The sequence below is a fragment of the Melospiza melodia genome, chromosome 11 (genome assembly GCF_035770615.1).
Source record: "Melospiza melodia melodia isolate bMelMel2 chromosome 11, bMelMel2.pri, whole genome shotgun sequence".
NCBI classification, from domain to species: Eukaryota; Metazoa; Chordata; class Aves; order Passeriformes; family Passerellidae; genus Melospiza; species Melospiza melodia.
In genome coordinates this window covers 24,373,268-24,386,195 of record NC_086204.1, presented here as the reverse complement: position 1 = coordinate 24,386,195, position 12,928 = coordinate 24,373,268, and the positions used below count along the sequence as shown (strand labels likewise).

At 42.4% G+C, this 12,928-nt stretch overlaps 1 protein-coding gene across 5 annotated transcripts in view; it reads left to right on the top strand.

The window, feature by feature from the left end:
* LOC134423228 (BEN domain-containing protein 5-like) overlaps positions 1-12,928 on the top strand; it is an 882,906-nt gene that overhangs the window by 700,048 nt on the left and 169,930 nt on the right. For all 5 annotated transcript variants that reach the window (XM_063166074.1, XM_063166072.1, XM_063166073.1 and 2 more), the window contains one exon: positions 3,470-3,584. In XM_063166074.1, the coding sequence (XP_063022144.1) occupies positions 3,470-3,584 (115 nt within the window). The remainder of the gene's footprint in view (positions 1-3,469; positions 3,585-12,928) is intronic.

The following is a 12,928-nucleotide window of genomic DNA, read 5'->3' as shown; positions in this document are numbered from 1 at the left end:
ATCTGGACTATTTCAGGCAGCCCAGAACTATTGGGTTCCTCTGAAGGACAAAGCTATTTCCTAGTTGTATTGATTATTTGGATACTTACAATCATTTTAGGGTGAGGTTTGTATATGTAAACGTATGCTTTTGTCTCATGCCTTTCTCATGCTCCTTAGAACTGCCTCTACTTCCAGGTTAGAATTCTGAGAGATATTTTTAACTCTTCCTTGGTATTTTTACCAATGGGGTAAGGCTTCTTCAGGTTTAACTGTCTTCTAAGTAAGAAAATCAAGTAAATCTCCTTTTGATGGGTAGCTTGGCTGCAGCAGCCCAGGCAGATTGGGGTGCCTGGGGAGATGCTGGGTCACGTTTGACACCAAGCTCTGGGCACCCAGCATCCTTTAGTTGGGTGCAGCAGTGAATCAGGCACAGCAGACCCTCACCCCCTGCATGTTTATGTGCAGCCTTCCACACCACTGCATGCTTTTTCTTGGGGAACAGGATTTGCTTGCTGAAGCTGAGAACTGCAGCTTTCATTTGCCAAGATGCTCCTGCCAAACTCTGAGTGAGGCTGCATCAATAACAGGGGGGAAACTCTCAGAGCCCAGGACATTCCTCTGACTGCCCCTGGAGGGCTTGAGACCCTGGCAGGGGGCTCAGGGACCCTGGCATGGAGTCAAAACTACCTGTGCCTTTGATTTTTACCCATGGAAACAATTACCAACTTTGTGCGAAGAGTTACAAGACACAGGGGTTTGAATGGAATGATAGTGAATTTGTCACAGGGTGAAAAAGTAGAATTTTGGGGTTTTAGAATAGGGGTTTGAGAGGCAAGATGGAGGAACCTGGGGGTGTCTTGTCTTTCTCCTTCTTGGCCTCCATCTTCTGCTGGGATGGTGGCACTTCTGGATTGGTTTAGAGTAGAGACAAGCTGTCTAACATAGGTGATAGGTATTGGAAAATTATTGTAAATAAAGCACATGTGGTTTTTAGTGTAAAAATATAACACCCTCCTGAGGGCAGTCAGAGTGCCTCAACCCAACCTGCTGGACAGACCTCAGCAGGTTGGAGAAAGAATGTTATAGATAAGAAACAATAAACAACCTTGGAAAGAAGAACTGACACATCTCTGCTTTTTCTTCGGTCCTGGGGCTGGGAAAAAGAGACTTTCTAACACCTTGGAGTCATCTCAACACCAGAGACCTCACCAGGAAACGAGCAGAACCTGGACAAGCCTCTCCACGACACCATGACAGCCACAGCAAAAGAGAGTTTGGGCTCTTGTGTCACCTCGTGAAAGAAAGGCAATGATCTACAATGCACATGATGCGATATTTGTGCTGGTTTTATTTCCACTTGAAGGTTCTCATCTAACCTCGGATAAAACTTGTTCTGGACACACTGATTTCTGAATAGTTAACTCCTCCAAGTGTTTTAGAAAACACAAACTGATGAGTTTGAGTCTAGTTGAGTCAAGTTGCAAGCTCTTTAAAACTAAAACCAGCACGGGGTCTTGGGAAACCAAGGACTAAGTAAGGGGTTGTTTCCCTTTAAGTGATTTTGCGCCCTCCAGGTGTGAGTACTGTGGTGTGTGTTTCAGACACTGCCAGGAAACAGTCAGAGCAGCAGTTTAACGTAGCTAAGCTTTTTTGTGTTTGCATACAGTTAGGAAATCTGGTTATTCAGGATCCAACTGTGTCCCCGTCGCTCCTCCGTGTTCTTGCTGTTGGATAATGAACGAAAGTCACAACAGCAGCCAAAAAGCAGATCGATGTTCAGTTTCCTTCATCGAGAGGAGGTAATTGCAGGAACATTTCCTGAGAAATATAATTATGGATATGCTAATTTGCCTCAGAAATTCAGGTTTAGTTTCTTCTCGAGTGGAAGACCTGGTTACAGAAAGTTCCTCTCTCCTCTTCAGGATTAGTCACTGAGACATGGAAAAATTGCTGATCTTTAGAGTCAACTATGCCTTGATCAGCTCAGACATTTCAGAAGCCTCATTTTTCTCCATATGCCTCAGAAAATTCGAATTCATTCCAACAGCAGCCTAGGTTCAGACTTTCTGGTATTTGAAATACAAAGTGGGCCTTAGGAAATTAGCAAAATGAAGGAGTCATGCAGAATGTGAGATTTTGGTCTCATCTTTAATGCATGTTCCAGCCAAGCTGTAAACAAGTGCATTTAACCTGGCATGAACACGGGGTTTAGGGGCTTTTTTTAACACTTTGATTGAATCACAAAACATCAGGTCTGAAGTCAGCTAGTTAGCCCAGGCCATCCCTTCTATGCTGAATTATTGCTTGTTATAGCTATTCCCTGAGGCTTTACCCTGCCCAGTGTTAAATGTTTCTGATGATGGGATTCCACTCTTACCCTGGAGAGACAATTCCACACTCTAATAGAGCTCACCATTACTGAAATTTTACTGATGAGCAGCCTTAATTTTTCTCTGCTTAATTTTATCCTGTTACTAGACCGTAGTGATTGATTTATTCTGGGGAAATTCAGTAAATGGTTCCTGCTTCACAGGATGGACCTTACAATAAATAGTGAATTGTCATGACCTATCTGTGGGTGTCCTGAGATTACACAGGAACTCAATTTATCTCCACACTAATTCCCTGGAAGCTATTTCTGTCAGTAGCAACTCAGTGGAGGGGTGAGCAGTGAATTTAGCTGCAAGGTTCCTTCTCCTGCCCCAGCACCAGCCCTGGGCTGAGGAATATTCAGCGGCTCCCCAAGCATGAGGCCAAGAGGAATCATAAGGATTCCTCCTGCAGGCTCTGGTGCTGTGATGTGCCCAAAGGAAGGGCATTTAGGATCTGCTTCCCCATCACTTGCCTGGGCTCCACACTAAAGGAGTTGCTGAGGTGGAGCTACTTCTGGCTTTTATGAGTGCAAAAGAAGTGAAGTGTATGGCCTCATAAATTCCAGTCCACCAGTTGCACAATATCCCTGTGCCCAGTGCACATATTGTGCAACTCTCCCAATTTTTTGTGAGGCATTTTACACCCCTTCATACATGCAGGTGATCTGAAATCTGTGTTCATACATCATGGCTAGGTCTGGATGTATGCTGAAATGAATTTGAGATGGCTCATCTCCACAAATTTCCACTCACAAGGTGAGCTCTGTGCAGGCTGGGTGTGAGGGGTAACTCCATTTCTCCTTTTAGTTATTGTGGCTTAGCTGATGAGCAGTAACTTCTCCCTCTGTGGAAACTTAACAGTGTCTGGTAATGCAGCCATGGTGTATTTGCATTATGAGGACAGATTCAGGTATTTCTCTTTAAAGTTCTTGGAGTTTTAAGCAGGTGCTGCATGATTGCAAGTGGTTTGTTCTGTTGGAAGCAGGAGCAGTGCCAGCAACCAGGAGGAGTCATCATTCTAATCCTTTATATGTGAAATTTCAAGCAGATACCTGGAAATCATTGATGTCACAGACCCCCCTCTTCAAGCTCCTTTTTAATTTTTTTTTTCTCAGGTATAATTGATTTCCTCGTGAGCCACCATCCAATTGCAAAAGTACTGAGAGACCACCTGGTGTTCAAGATTGCTCCCATGCTCAATCCTGATGGAGTTTACCTAGGAAATTACAGGTATGGTGTGGGGGATGAACCCATGTATTGTTGTATTTGCCTTATACACCCTGCACTGTTTTGGCATTGAATCTTACATGGCTTGTTTCAATTAATTCCCCTTAAACTGGAGATTCTCACATGGCCATGTGCTTCCTGAAATTCCCACCTAGGAAAGGGGCAAATAGGGAATTTGTTTGCTTCAGGAGGTAGAGAGCAACTCCCCAAGACAGCAGAGTATCTGCTCTAAGTGTAGGAGTTAATGTCAGCTTAGAGTTAGACCTTAGCTGTGTTTTATGAATGCACTCATTATGCCGCTCATCAGCCTCTATGTAAATGTGTCAGTCAATCACAGCTCCCTTAAACTACCCAGATCATCCATTAAAGTCACAGATTTCACTCTGTTATTGTACTGTAATAGATAGGGATACATGGAATGGAATAATCATTCCACCCTATGCTAATTTTGCTCCATTTTAGTGTTTGAATTACTACTTTACCACCTCCTCTGCTGAGATCGTATTCAGATAATCTTTTGTTTTCCCTAAAATTGTTTGCTCTTAATGCATTTATTTACAAAATAAATGTGCTGCTGGAGGTGATAATGAAAAGCAGTTGATTAGTTGATGATTTGTTTGTGGGGGCAATTACATGTACCACACAGTTCTCTGGAGAAGCCCCTGAGAAATGAAATATACTGCATGTGGTTTTGCTTACTGTGCAAGACTAAATAACACAATTCACTTTGTAGCCAGGCTACCTTTGATCTAATTAGGTGTTGCATTGCTAAGCAGAACAAGGCTGGGTTATTGTGCGGGTGAGGAGACCACTGAGGAGGAGGAAGGTAGAAGGTGCAGAACATGGGGCTGCTGGCAGCTCTTTGTTGAGGAAACAGCCTCAAGTTGTGCCAGGGGAGTTTTGGATTAAGAATTAGGAAAAAAAAAAATCTTTACTGAAAAGGTGATCAGGCATTGGAACCAAGGCAGTGGTGGAATCACTGTCCCTGGAAATATTAAAAAAATGTGTGGGTGTGGTGCTTAGGGACATGCATTAGCAGTGCTGGGTTAATGGCTGGGCTCAGTGGCTTTAGAGGTCTTTTCCAGCGTTTGTGATCCTGTGATCTGTGCTCCTTATCCCTCCCTTTCTTTGCTCATTGTTTAGCTGAAGCAGCAGGGAGTTGTGGGGGTGATTTCCACAGTGGTTCTGTGTGTTCTGAGTGAAGCTTCACAGAACAGGTGGCTCCTTGCAGCTGCAGTGATGCTTGGCAAATCCCAAACCAGTCAGTGACACTGCAGGGACCAGGAATTTATCAGAATGTGTGACTATACTGGAATAAAGCCCCAAAATGGCTCTAGAATCTGATGCTACATCACTTTCCTTTCTTCCAGGTGCCTTGCACATAAGCAAACTCCAATTGCAATTAAGCAGCTTTTGTTTTTCCCCTAAGTTCACTTGCCCTGTAGGGTTTTTCCCCTGCTCTGTTATTTACAGTTTTTGAGAGACATGCAGCTTTTTATAGGCATTCATATGGCTCAGAACTTGAAAAGCCTTTTGGGAACCCAGGTAGTGGGAAAGGGCATGTGAATTAATTTGGAATTGCTGAGCTTGATGGTGTACTCTCGGTTTAACTTTCCATGATATGCAGGATTTTCATCCCTCCTGAACTAAAGAGAATTTTAATGAGCTAGTGAAAAAATGAAAAAAAAAAACATTTTATTTTCTTGCAATTCTTCACTGTATTTACAAATGGCCTAATGTAACTAATAACTTAAAAATGAGGGTAATAAGCAAAATGCTACCTGTTGTCTCGAGAAGAATATTAAAAAGCCTAGTAATGTGCCAGCATTGCAGTTAACTAGTGCTGAGTGAATAATTTGCAGCAAACACTTTATTTCATGCTCATACAAAATCCACAAGCACATCACAATTTATTTACTTGAATTTACTGGATGAATGTCTAAAAAAATCTCCAAGGATCACTTACTTGTGTTTGAAAATTTAACTCTGAGGCTTCTCAGTGATTGGCTAGATAACTCTGCTTCATCTCTTTTGGTCTTTGTTCAGATTAGCACATAAATAGGACTTTCAGAAGTTTTCCACATAGTGGGGTCTAACACAGATCTGTTGGCTGGGGATAACCTCCAAGGGGTGCCACATGCAGCAAGAGCAGTTTTAGGCATTTGAACTTCTTCCTGTTATCTCCCTCCTTCTCAAAGCAGCAGCTGGTGACTATTTCTTTGGTTCATTGGAGGTTCACATTCTGACTATGCAAGCTAAGATAATGAAATGGGTAATTAAACCTCATGCTTGAGTTTGTAAATTGATCTCCTGCCAGTGTGAGAGGGGATTTTCTTTTACCCCACCAGTGCGCAGCCTTGCACAACTGGCAAAGAGCACTGTTGGATGCACTTGGCTGTGCTCTGGAATCCCAGGCACCATGAGGAGCCTGAGAGCGTCAGCAGCTCTGGGAGGAGGGATGGGATGGGATGGGATAATGGGATGGGATGGGATGATGGGATGGGATGGGATGCGATGCGATGCGATGCGATGTGATGTGATGCCATGGGATGCCATGGGATGGGATGGACTTGTTCTCCTGGCACCAGGACAGGAACCAACCACTCACCAAGCCAGAGTGATAAAATAACAGCTAATCTGGTGAGATTTTCTTCCTTGCCATTTTGGGGGATGCAGGACTGACTGAGGGTGTGAGTCCTGTGCTCTCATCCAAAATCCTCCTTCCTTTGTTGTTGTGAACTGAGGTTTAGGAGTTTAGGCCACATCTGCAACAATGCCACCATGAATTGCCTGTTTTCCACAAACTGTTGCTTATTCTCAAGAGAACAAACAAACTGGGTTGTGACTCTGACTTGGATGTGGTGAAATTTTCATCACCAGCAACAAGTGAGTTTAGGACTGCAACCATAAAGCACAGACTCACCTGTGAGGAAAATTGTTTATATGTTGCAGGTATATTCAGGTGCCTCTAAAAGAAATGGTCATGGAAATGAATGTCAGAGCTCAGTGTATCAGGATACATGGAAATGGGATGCTAAAATTTACTGATTTATTCAAGTTTATGCAAGAGTTTAAGAATTTTTATTTCTTTACAATTAGGAATGAAAAGATAAGGTGCCTTGTGGGATGTACAGGGGTGATTAAGCAGCTCCTTTAATTCAGAATGTTTAGGAAGTCTATACACAATTTGAATGAAAGTTTTTGTGGTTTTCTGTTTGGTTGGGTTGTTTATTTTTTAGGGGGGGGGGGTGGGGGGGTTGGTTTTTTGGGGTTTTTTTAAACTCTTTTCAGTGGGAAACAAACCACCCTCCAAGTCCTTTTCTTGCTGCATGATTACAGCTGCTCCTGAAATACAGAATCATGACAGGTACCTGCTGTTCACTGTGGCCAAGGATGTAGAGTCTTTCCCAAAACAGGAAGACGGGCTTCTCCCTTTTCTTGAAGTTTTAAAGCCTGGTATCATTACACTTCTAAGTGCAACTGCCTTTGCAGTTACAGTGCATGGATGATGTTATGCTGCATGGGTTTGTTAATTAAATTGCCCAGGAAGATGCCGTTGTTTCACCCAGCTAAAACAGAGAGTCTTCAGCATAATTTCCCCTCATTTCTAGCTGACAACTTGTCCTCAGCTCTCACCTGAATAGAAGGACTCCTTTTGCTGGGTGTAGTGCACAACTTGATCTTTAGCTTTAGTTTAAAAAAAAATGTGGCACAAAAATAAAAATGTTTGTGAGTTTCTCCATAACACTAATCTCACCCTCTCTGATGGATTAAACTGTGAAACAGCTTTAGGAAATAAAGGGAAACTAGTGCAGTGAAGAGAGATTTCTCAACTTTTCTCTCTCTATTTGCAGTACAGCATTATCATTTTGCCATCCCCAGGGAGGAAGGAGTAGACTAAGGGGAGAAAAAAAAATGTTCTTGATTTAAAAGTCGTGCATCCCCAGGCTTGGCCTGAACTTTCCTTTATCAAGAGCTTGTTCTTAAGCTGGCATTCTGCAGCTGAATGCTGAAATGTGTCCCTGCAGGCGAGATGACTGTACCACACTGCCTTAGATTAGTTCCAATTTGTCAGCCTCACCTTTCAGAGGCAAAATCCTACACGGGCACCAGGAGGGATGTGTGGCTTAGTCTGGGAAGCTCTTCACTGAGGCACCCCAGAAATGCCATGGCAAGGCAGATGAAATATCCTGACCACTCCCTGTAGGGTGTGTTGCATGTCCCAGTGAGTGCTCCCATTCCTTTTCTCTGCTCCTTTTTCTCTGGGGGAGCTGTGGCAGCATCAGCCCTCAGTAAATTACAGCCATGAATTAGCTGAAATTGTCTGAAACCCCACCACTGCTATATCCTTCTGGTCAGATTGTAGGGAATGAAAGAATTTGTGTGAATGGGGAGGGGAGGGCACACACTGATTCCAATCCTTTCTCATTTCACTGTCAGTGACAATATTTTGAACTCAACACAGTCCTTACCTCTTGTTTGTGTAAGGGGTTAACAAATTAATTTGGTGAACAGAAAGGAGGCCAGCCCTACCCAGACTGGAAAACCAAATTCACCATAAAATGTCAGTGTCCAGGTGAAAGCTGTGTTGGGATTTCATGTTTTGAGAAAATGATATATTCTTGTCTCAGAAATGCAGTTTCGTAAAGACTTTAATAGCTTGTAAAAGGAAGTCAAATGTAGCAGACTGTTTCCAGTAAAAAAAATAAAGGGAAGGCTTGAGAAACATTTTAAATCATTCATACCGGCATTTTATAAAGGACAGTCTTATTCCTTTTTGGTTTGTTAATGGCACAATTTGTTTAAAAACTGACTTTTTCTAAACATTGCTTTTGAAAGATCTGAAATACAATCAGAAAACTAGGCTTTAGATTGCATGAAATATTTCAGATTTCTCATGAACATGTTTTTCTGGACTTTATTTCTGTGACTGAAGAAAAAATCAAAAAATTCATGTTCACATGTAATTCATAAAGTTTTTTTAACAGTAAAGGCACATGTAGACTTTATGCAAATTATTTTATTATTTATGTCCCTTTTGGGGGGACTGGATATGTCAGGTGGTTTTTACTGTCACTTATTCAGTTGTAAGACACAGCTCCACACATGCAGAGTATAATTTGTTTGTCTCTTTTTAATTTTCACCTATTTTTCTGGCAGAGAAGGTATTTTTTCCCCCTTAACTTCATTTAATAGATGTGAAATTCATGCATTTCCTTAAATTGAAAAACAGAGTATCCATCTCAGATGACAAGATGAAGCTCTCAATGGAGTTTATTTTTCCTAATTAGGTGTTTGTCATTGTGTATTCTATATAGAAACGTATAAGTAAACAATCGTGGACCTTTTGAATAAATTTATTGGTTTTATTTATGTTACTGGGCATAAAAAAATCTATAATTACCAGGTACAGCAGCAATATAACTGGTATTTAATGACAATTACTTTTTGTTACCATAGAAATGAGTCCAAAGTAGTTACCTATAATTTCTCATTTCCAAACCTCACACATGTTGTATTGCAGTATTACCATAGTAATTGCCTATTAGTCATCATAAAATAAGCAGTTACCCAGAAGATATCAGGATAGTGTGAAATTTCTCATCTTACTCAAAACTTGCAGCACATTCCAGTTTTGATCTGCCTAGTGGGATTTTTGCCTGGATGACCAGAATGTCCCTTGCACTTTAACCCAAGGGAAGGAGGGATGAGGCTGAGAGAGGATGGTGCTCTATAAACACACTGAGTCGGGAAAAGCGTGCTCCCTCCTTGGGAAACACAGAACTATTTCTCATTATTGAAAAACAGGGATTCCTCCAGCCCATGAAATGGAGGTTCATTCCTTGCCGTGCATTTACTATTTATATATTTTTTTTCCAAATCAGTTGTGACCAATGCAGAGGCTGCATGCCCTGGGCAGGTCTGGGAGCCCAGCTCTGTGTGCCAGACCCCACAAACCCAGGATGCACACATTCAGGATGCTTCCTGTACTTCTCACCTTGCTTGACTTTTCAACTAGGGTTGTGTGGTGGTGTTCACGTTCACAGGGATCCCAGGATGAGGAAAGAGATGAAAATCTTGACTCTGTGTTTCAGAAGGCTGATTTGTTATTTTATGATATATATAATATTAAAACTGTACTAAAACAACAGAAGAAAGGATTTCATCAAAAGGTTTGCAAAGAAAGAAGTGGAATGATAACAAAAGCTCATGGCTCTCAGAGAGTCCGAGCCAGCTGACTGTGATTGGCCATTAATTAAAAACAACCACATGAGACCAATCAAAGATGCACCTGTGGCATTCAACAGCAGCAGATAATCATTGTTTTTCTTTTCCTCTGAGTCTTCTCAGCTTCTCAGGGGAAAAATCCTGGCAAAGGGATTTTCCAGAAAATATCATGGCTACAGGATTGCATGTCACTGAGGCCAGTGAGTCTCTCTCTGAGCCCACCTAGATCTGATATCAGCTGGGAATGGCCATTTCATGGTTCACCTTCTCCCAGGAGGCTGGAGGAGAGGCAGGGCAGAAGGTTTTTCCTCCCCCAGCTCTTTCTTGGCATTGCGGATGGGCAAGGAAACCTTCTCTTCTGTCTTTCTCACATCCAGCATGTCCCAGCTCATGTGTGAGCCAGGCTGGGGCTCTGGGAAGCAAATTCAGGGGTGGGTGCACAGCTGTGACCCAGGTGTGCTCTGGGCAGCAGCAATGGCAAACCCAAGGAGCAGCAGAGTTATCTGTGACCCTCACACCCACCTGGCTTGTGGCATTGCCATTCCTTTCCCATCTGGAAGCTCTCTGTCCATCGTGGCTTTCATGGCCCAGAGAGTGCTGTCACCACAGCACAGCCACAGGGCTTGCTGCTTTGCTCACCATTACTTAAAAAAATCTCCCTTGTAAAATGAAAAAAAAAAAAAATAAAAGTTGTCAAGCTTTATCTTAAAACAAATGCTAGGTTTGCAAAAGGGTTCCTATCTATTGCCGTTGAAATGCTCTTTATATTGATGTGGTAACTGCTCATTTAAACCATATTACAGCTCCTGAGTATTTTTCAGTTGCTATTGATGTGACAAATTCTCTTGCACAGAGGACTGCACCAATCAATAGAGTCACTATATGTGCTTTAACAACAAAGCCACATGCCTTGGGGTTCCAGTTGAATCTGAACGTTTTAGTAGCATTAAATAAAGCTATATTTATTTTGCTTTTGGTGCAAGGAAAAAAAAAATCCCAACCCAACCTAATTTAATACAACTTGTTGGAAAGGTTTGAAGGCAGCATTATGGGCCATTTCCACATGTGATGAATACCTAACTAGTGTCAGAGCTGCTATTTTGTTTTTGTAAGCGAATTCTTCTCTTTTAGTTAGATTGATCTGGAGCTACAGAGTAGCCTTTTATTTTTAGATGAGCGGGGAGAGAAGTCATCACAAGAAATACTGAAATCATAGCTTTTTTTATAGCTGCCACTATTCCACTGAGAATGAGACATGATGTCCTTAAAGAGACAGGGCTATTTATTTTCCATTTAAATAGAACCATTTGTGATTATTACCTTTGAGCCATTATGCAGAGAATAAGCATCCAGCTCATGAATCCCAGCCAAGTGAATCAAAGTTTTGTACCTAAGTGCCATTTATGTCTGTAAGCTGCTGCAGGAACCTATTCTTGACCTTCACTGACTTCATTTCTTTTGCATATCTTTATCTTCCAGAATGTATTTGTAATTAACAGGGGTGTTAAAGTCAGTTTGGTTGAAATATTTGCTTCTCTTTTTTCTCTCCTGAATAGCTGATCTTAGGCCTGAATAATCCCATCTGGGTTTCTTAGATTTACTTTCAGTTAAGTAACTAAACATATTTGGCTTTCTTCTCTTTTTTTAATTTCCTCTATAAATCTGGCTTGTATCTCTGGTGGTTGGAGCTCTGAGTTCTGTTCATAGCAGCAAACAAAGGACTGAATTCTCCAGTGATTTTTTTTTATTTTGGGTTGACTGCCTTGCTGTTGTGTTTTATTTGGGGTTATATTGTGGGTTTTTTTAAATTATGTGAACGACTTAGTAAACTTCTGCCAGCGTGCTGTGGGTCTTTGTTTTGTTTTGCAAACCAAAGGGGAGTGTCAGTGCAGTGGCAAAGGGCAGCAGAGAGGTCCTTTGGGTGCTTCGTCCAAGAGGAGATGGCCTGGGATAAGGTGTAGGTGTCAGCAATGGGGACAATCCCGATTCCAACTCCTGTTTGTCTCCTCCATTCCCCCAAACAAGGTTTGTACTGCTCTTGCTTTGCTGAAGGTCCCAGAATGAGCACCGTGACTCAGGAGCCTGTGTTGGCTCCCTCTGGGCTTTCTCCCCCTCCTGCCCTTGCCCCTGTTTGGTTTTCCCCCTCTAACACAGCTATTGGGTTGGGTTGTTCCCTAAGCAGTTTCCTCCATTCTGCCCCATCTTCAGGAGTGACTTGGGAAGAGATTTCTCTGTGCTGACTCCTGGTGAGGAGTACAGAACTTCCTGAATGCCTGGAGAAGGCTCCAGGGCGAACTTACAGCTGCCTTTCAACGCTTCAAGGGGGCTTACAAAATGATGAGAACAATCTTTTTAGCAGGGCCTGTAGCAACAAAACAATTGGTAATGGTTTTAAAATAAAACCATTCAGAGATTCAGGGTAGATTCAGACTAGATATAATGGAAAAAATGTTGAGGATGAGGATGGTGAAACACGGGCACAGGCTGGCCAAAGAGGTGGTAAATGCCTGGTCCCTGAAAACTTCCAAGTCTGAGCAACCTGATCTAGTTACAGATCTCCCGGCTCTTTGCAAGGCAGTTGGGCTATAGGGCCTTTAAATGTCCCTTCCAACCTGAATATTCTATGATTCTGTGACTCTCAGAGAGCTGGGACCCCTCTCTCAGCTGTGCATGGAGCGCAACCAGGCTGCTTCTGTATTTTAGCTTTACAGGTTACGCTCCAGTGCTTGCTTGTGCCAGCAGGGATTGCCTAGGCAACAATTAAGTGAAAAATGGAAATTGCAAGTCAAGAGGGGAAGTTCTTTTCTTAACTCTAGAAATTACCAATTAGAGGTCAAATTCTGCCTTCATGAGAGCACCTGCAGTTCCTTTTGAGTGAACAGCCTAAAGAGGGAGAGTGAGGAAGGCGCTTTGCCTGTAGTGTGTGACCATAGGAAGGCCCAGCTTGTGATTAGTGTGTATTCCAGTTTCAGAATCTACCACCCCAAGCAGCATCTCAGAATCTTTTTCAATGTTTTCTCACTTCCCCTGTCCCATTTCAGCCACATCTATTCACCTGCACAGATTCACCAGCTGCCAGGGCAGGCTGTACAGGATTAACTTTTCCTGAAGACCTTTCT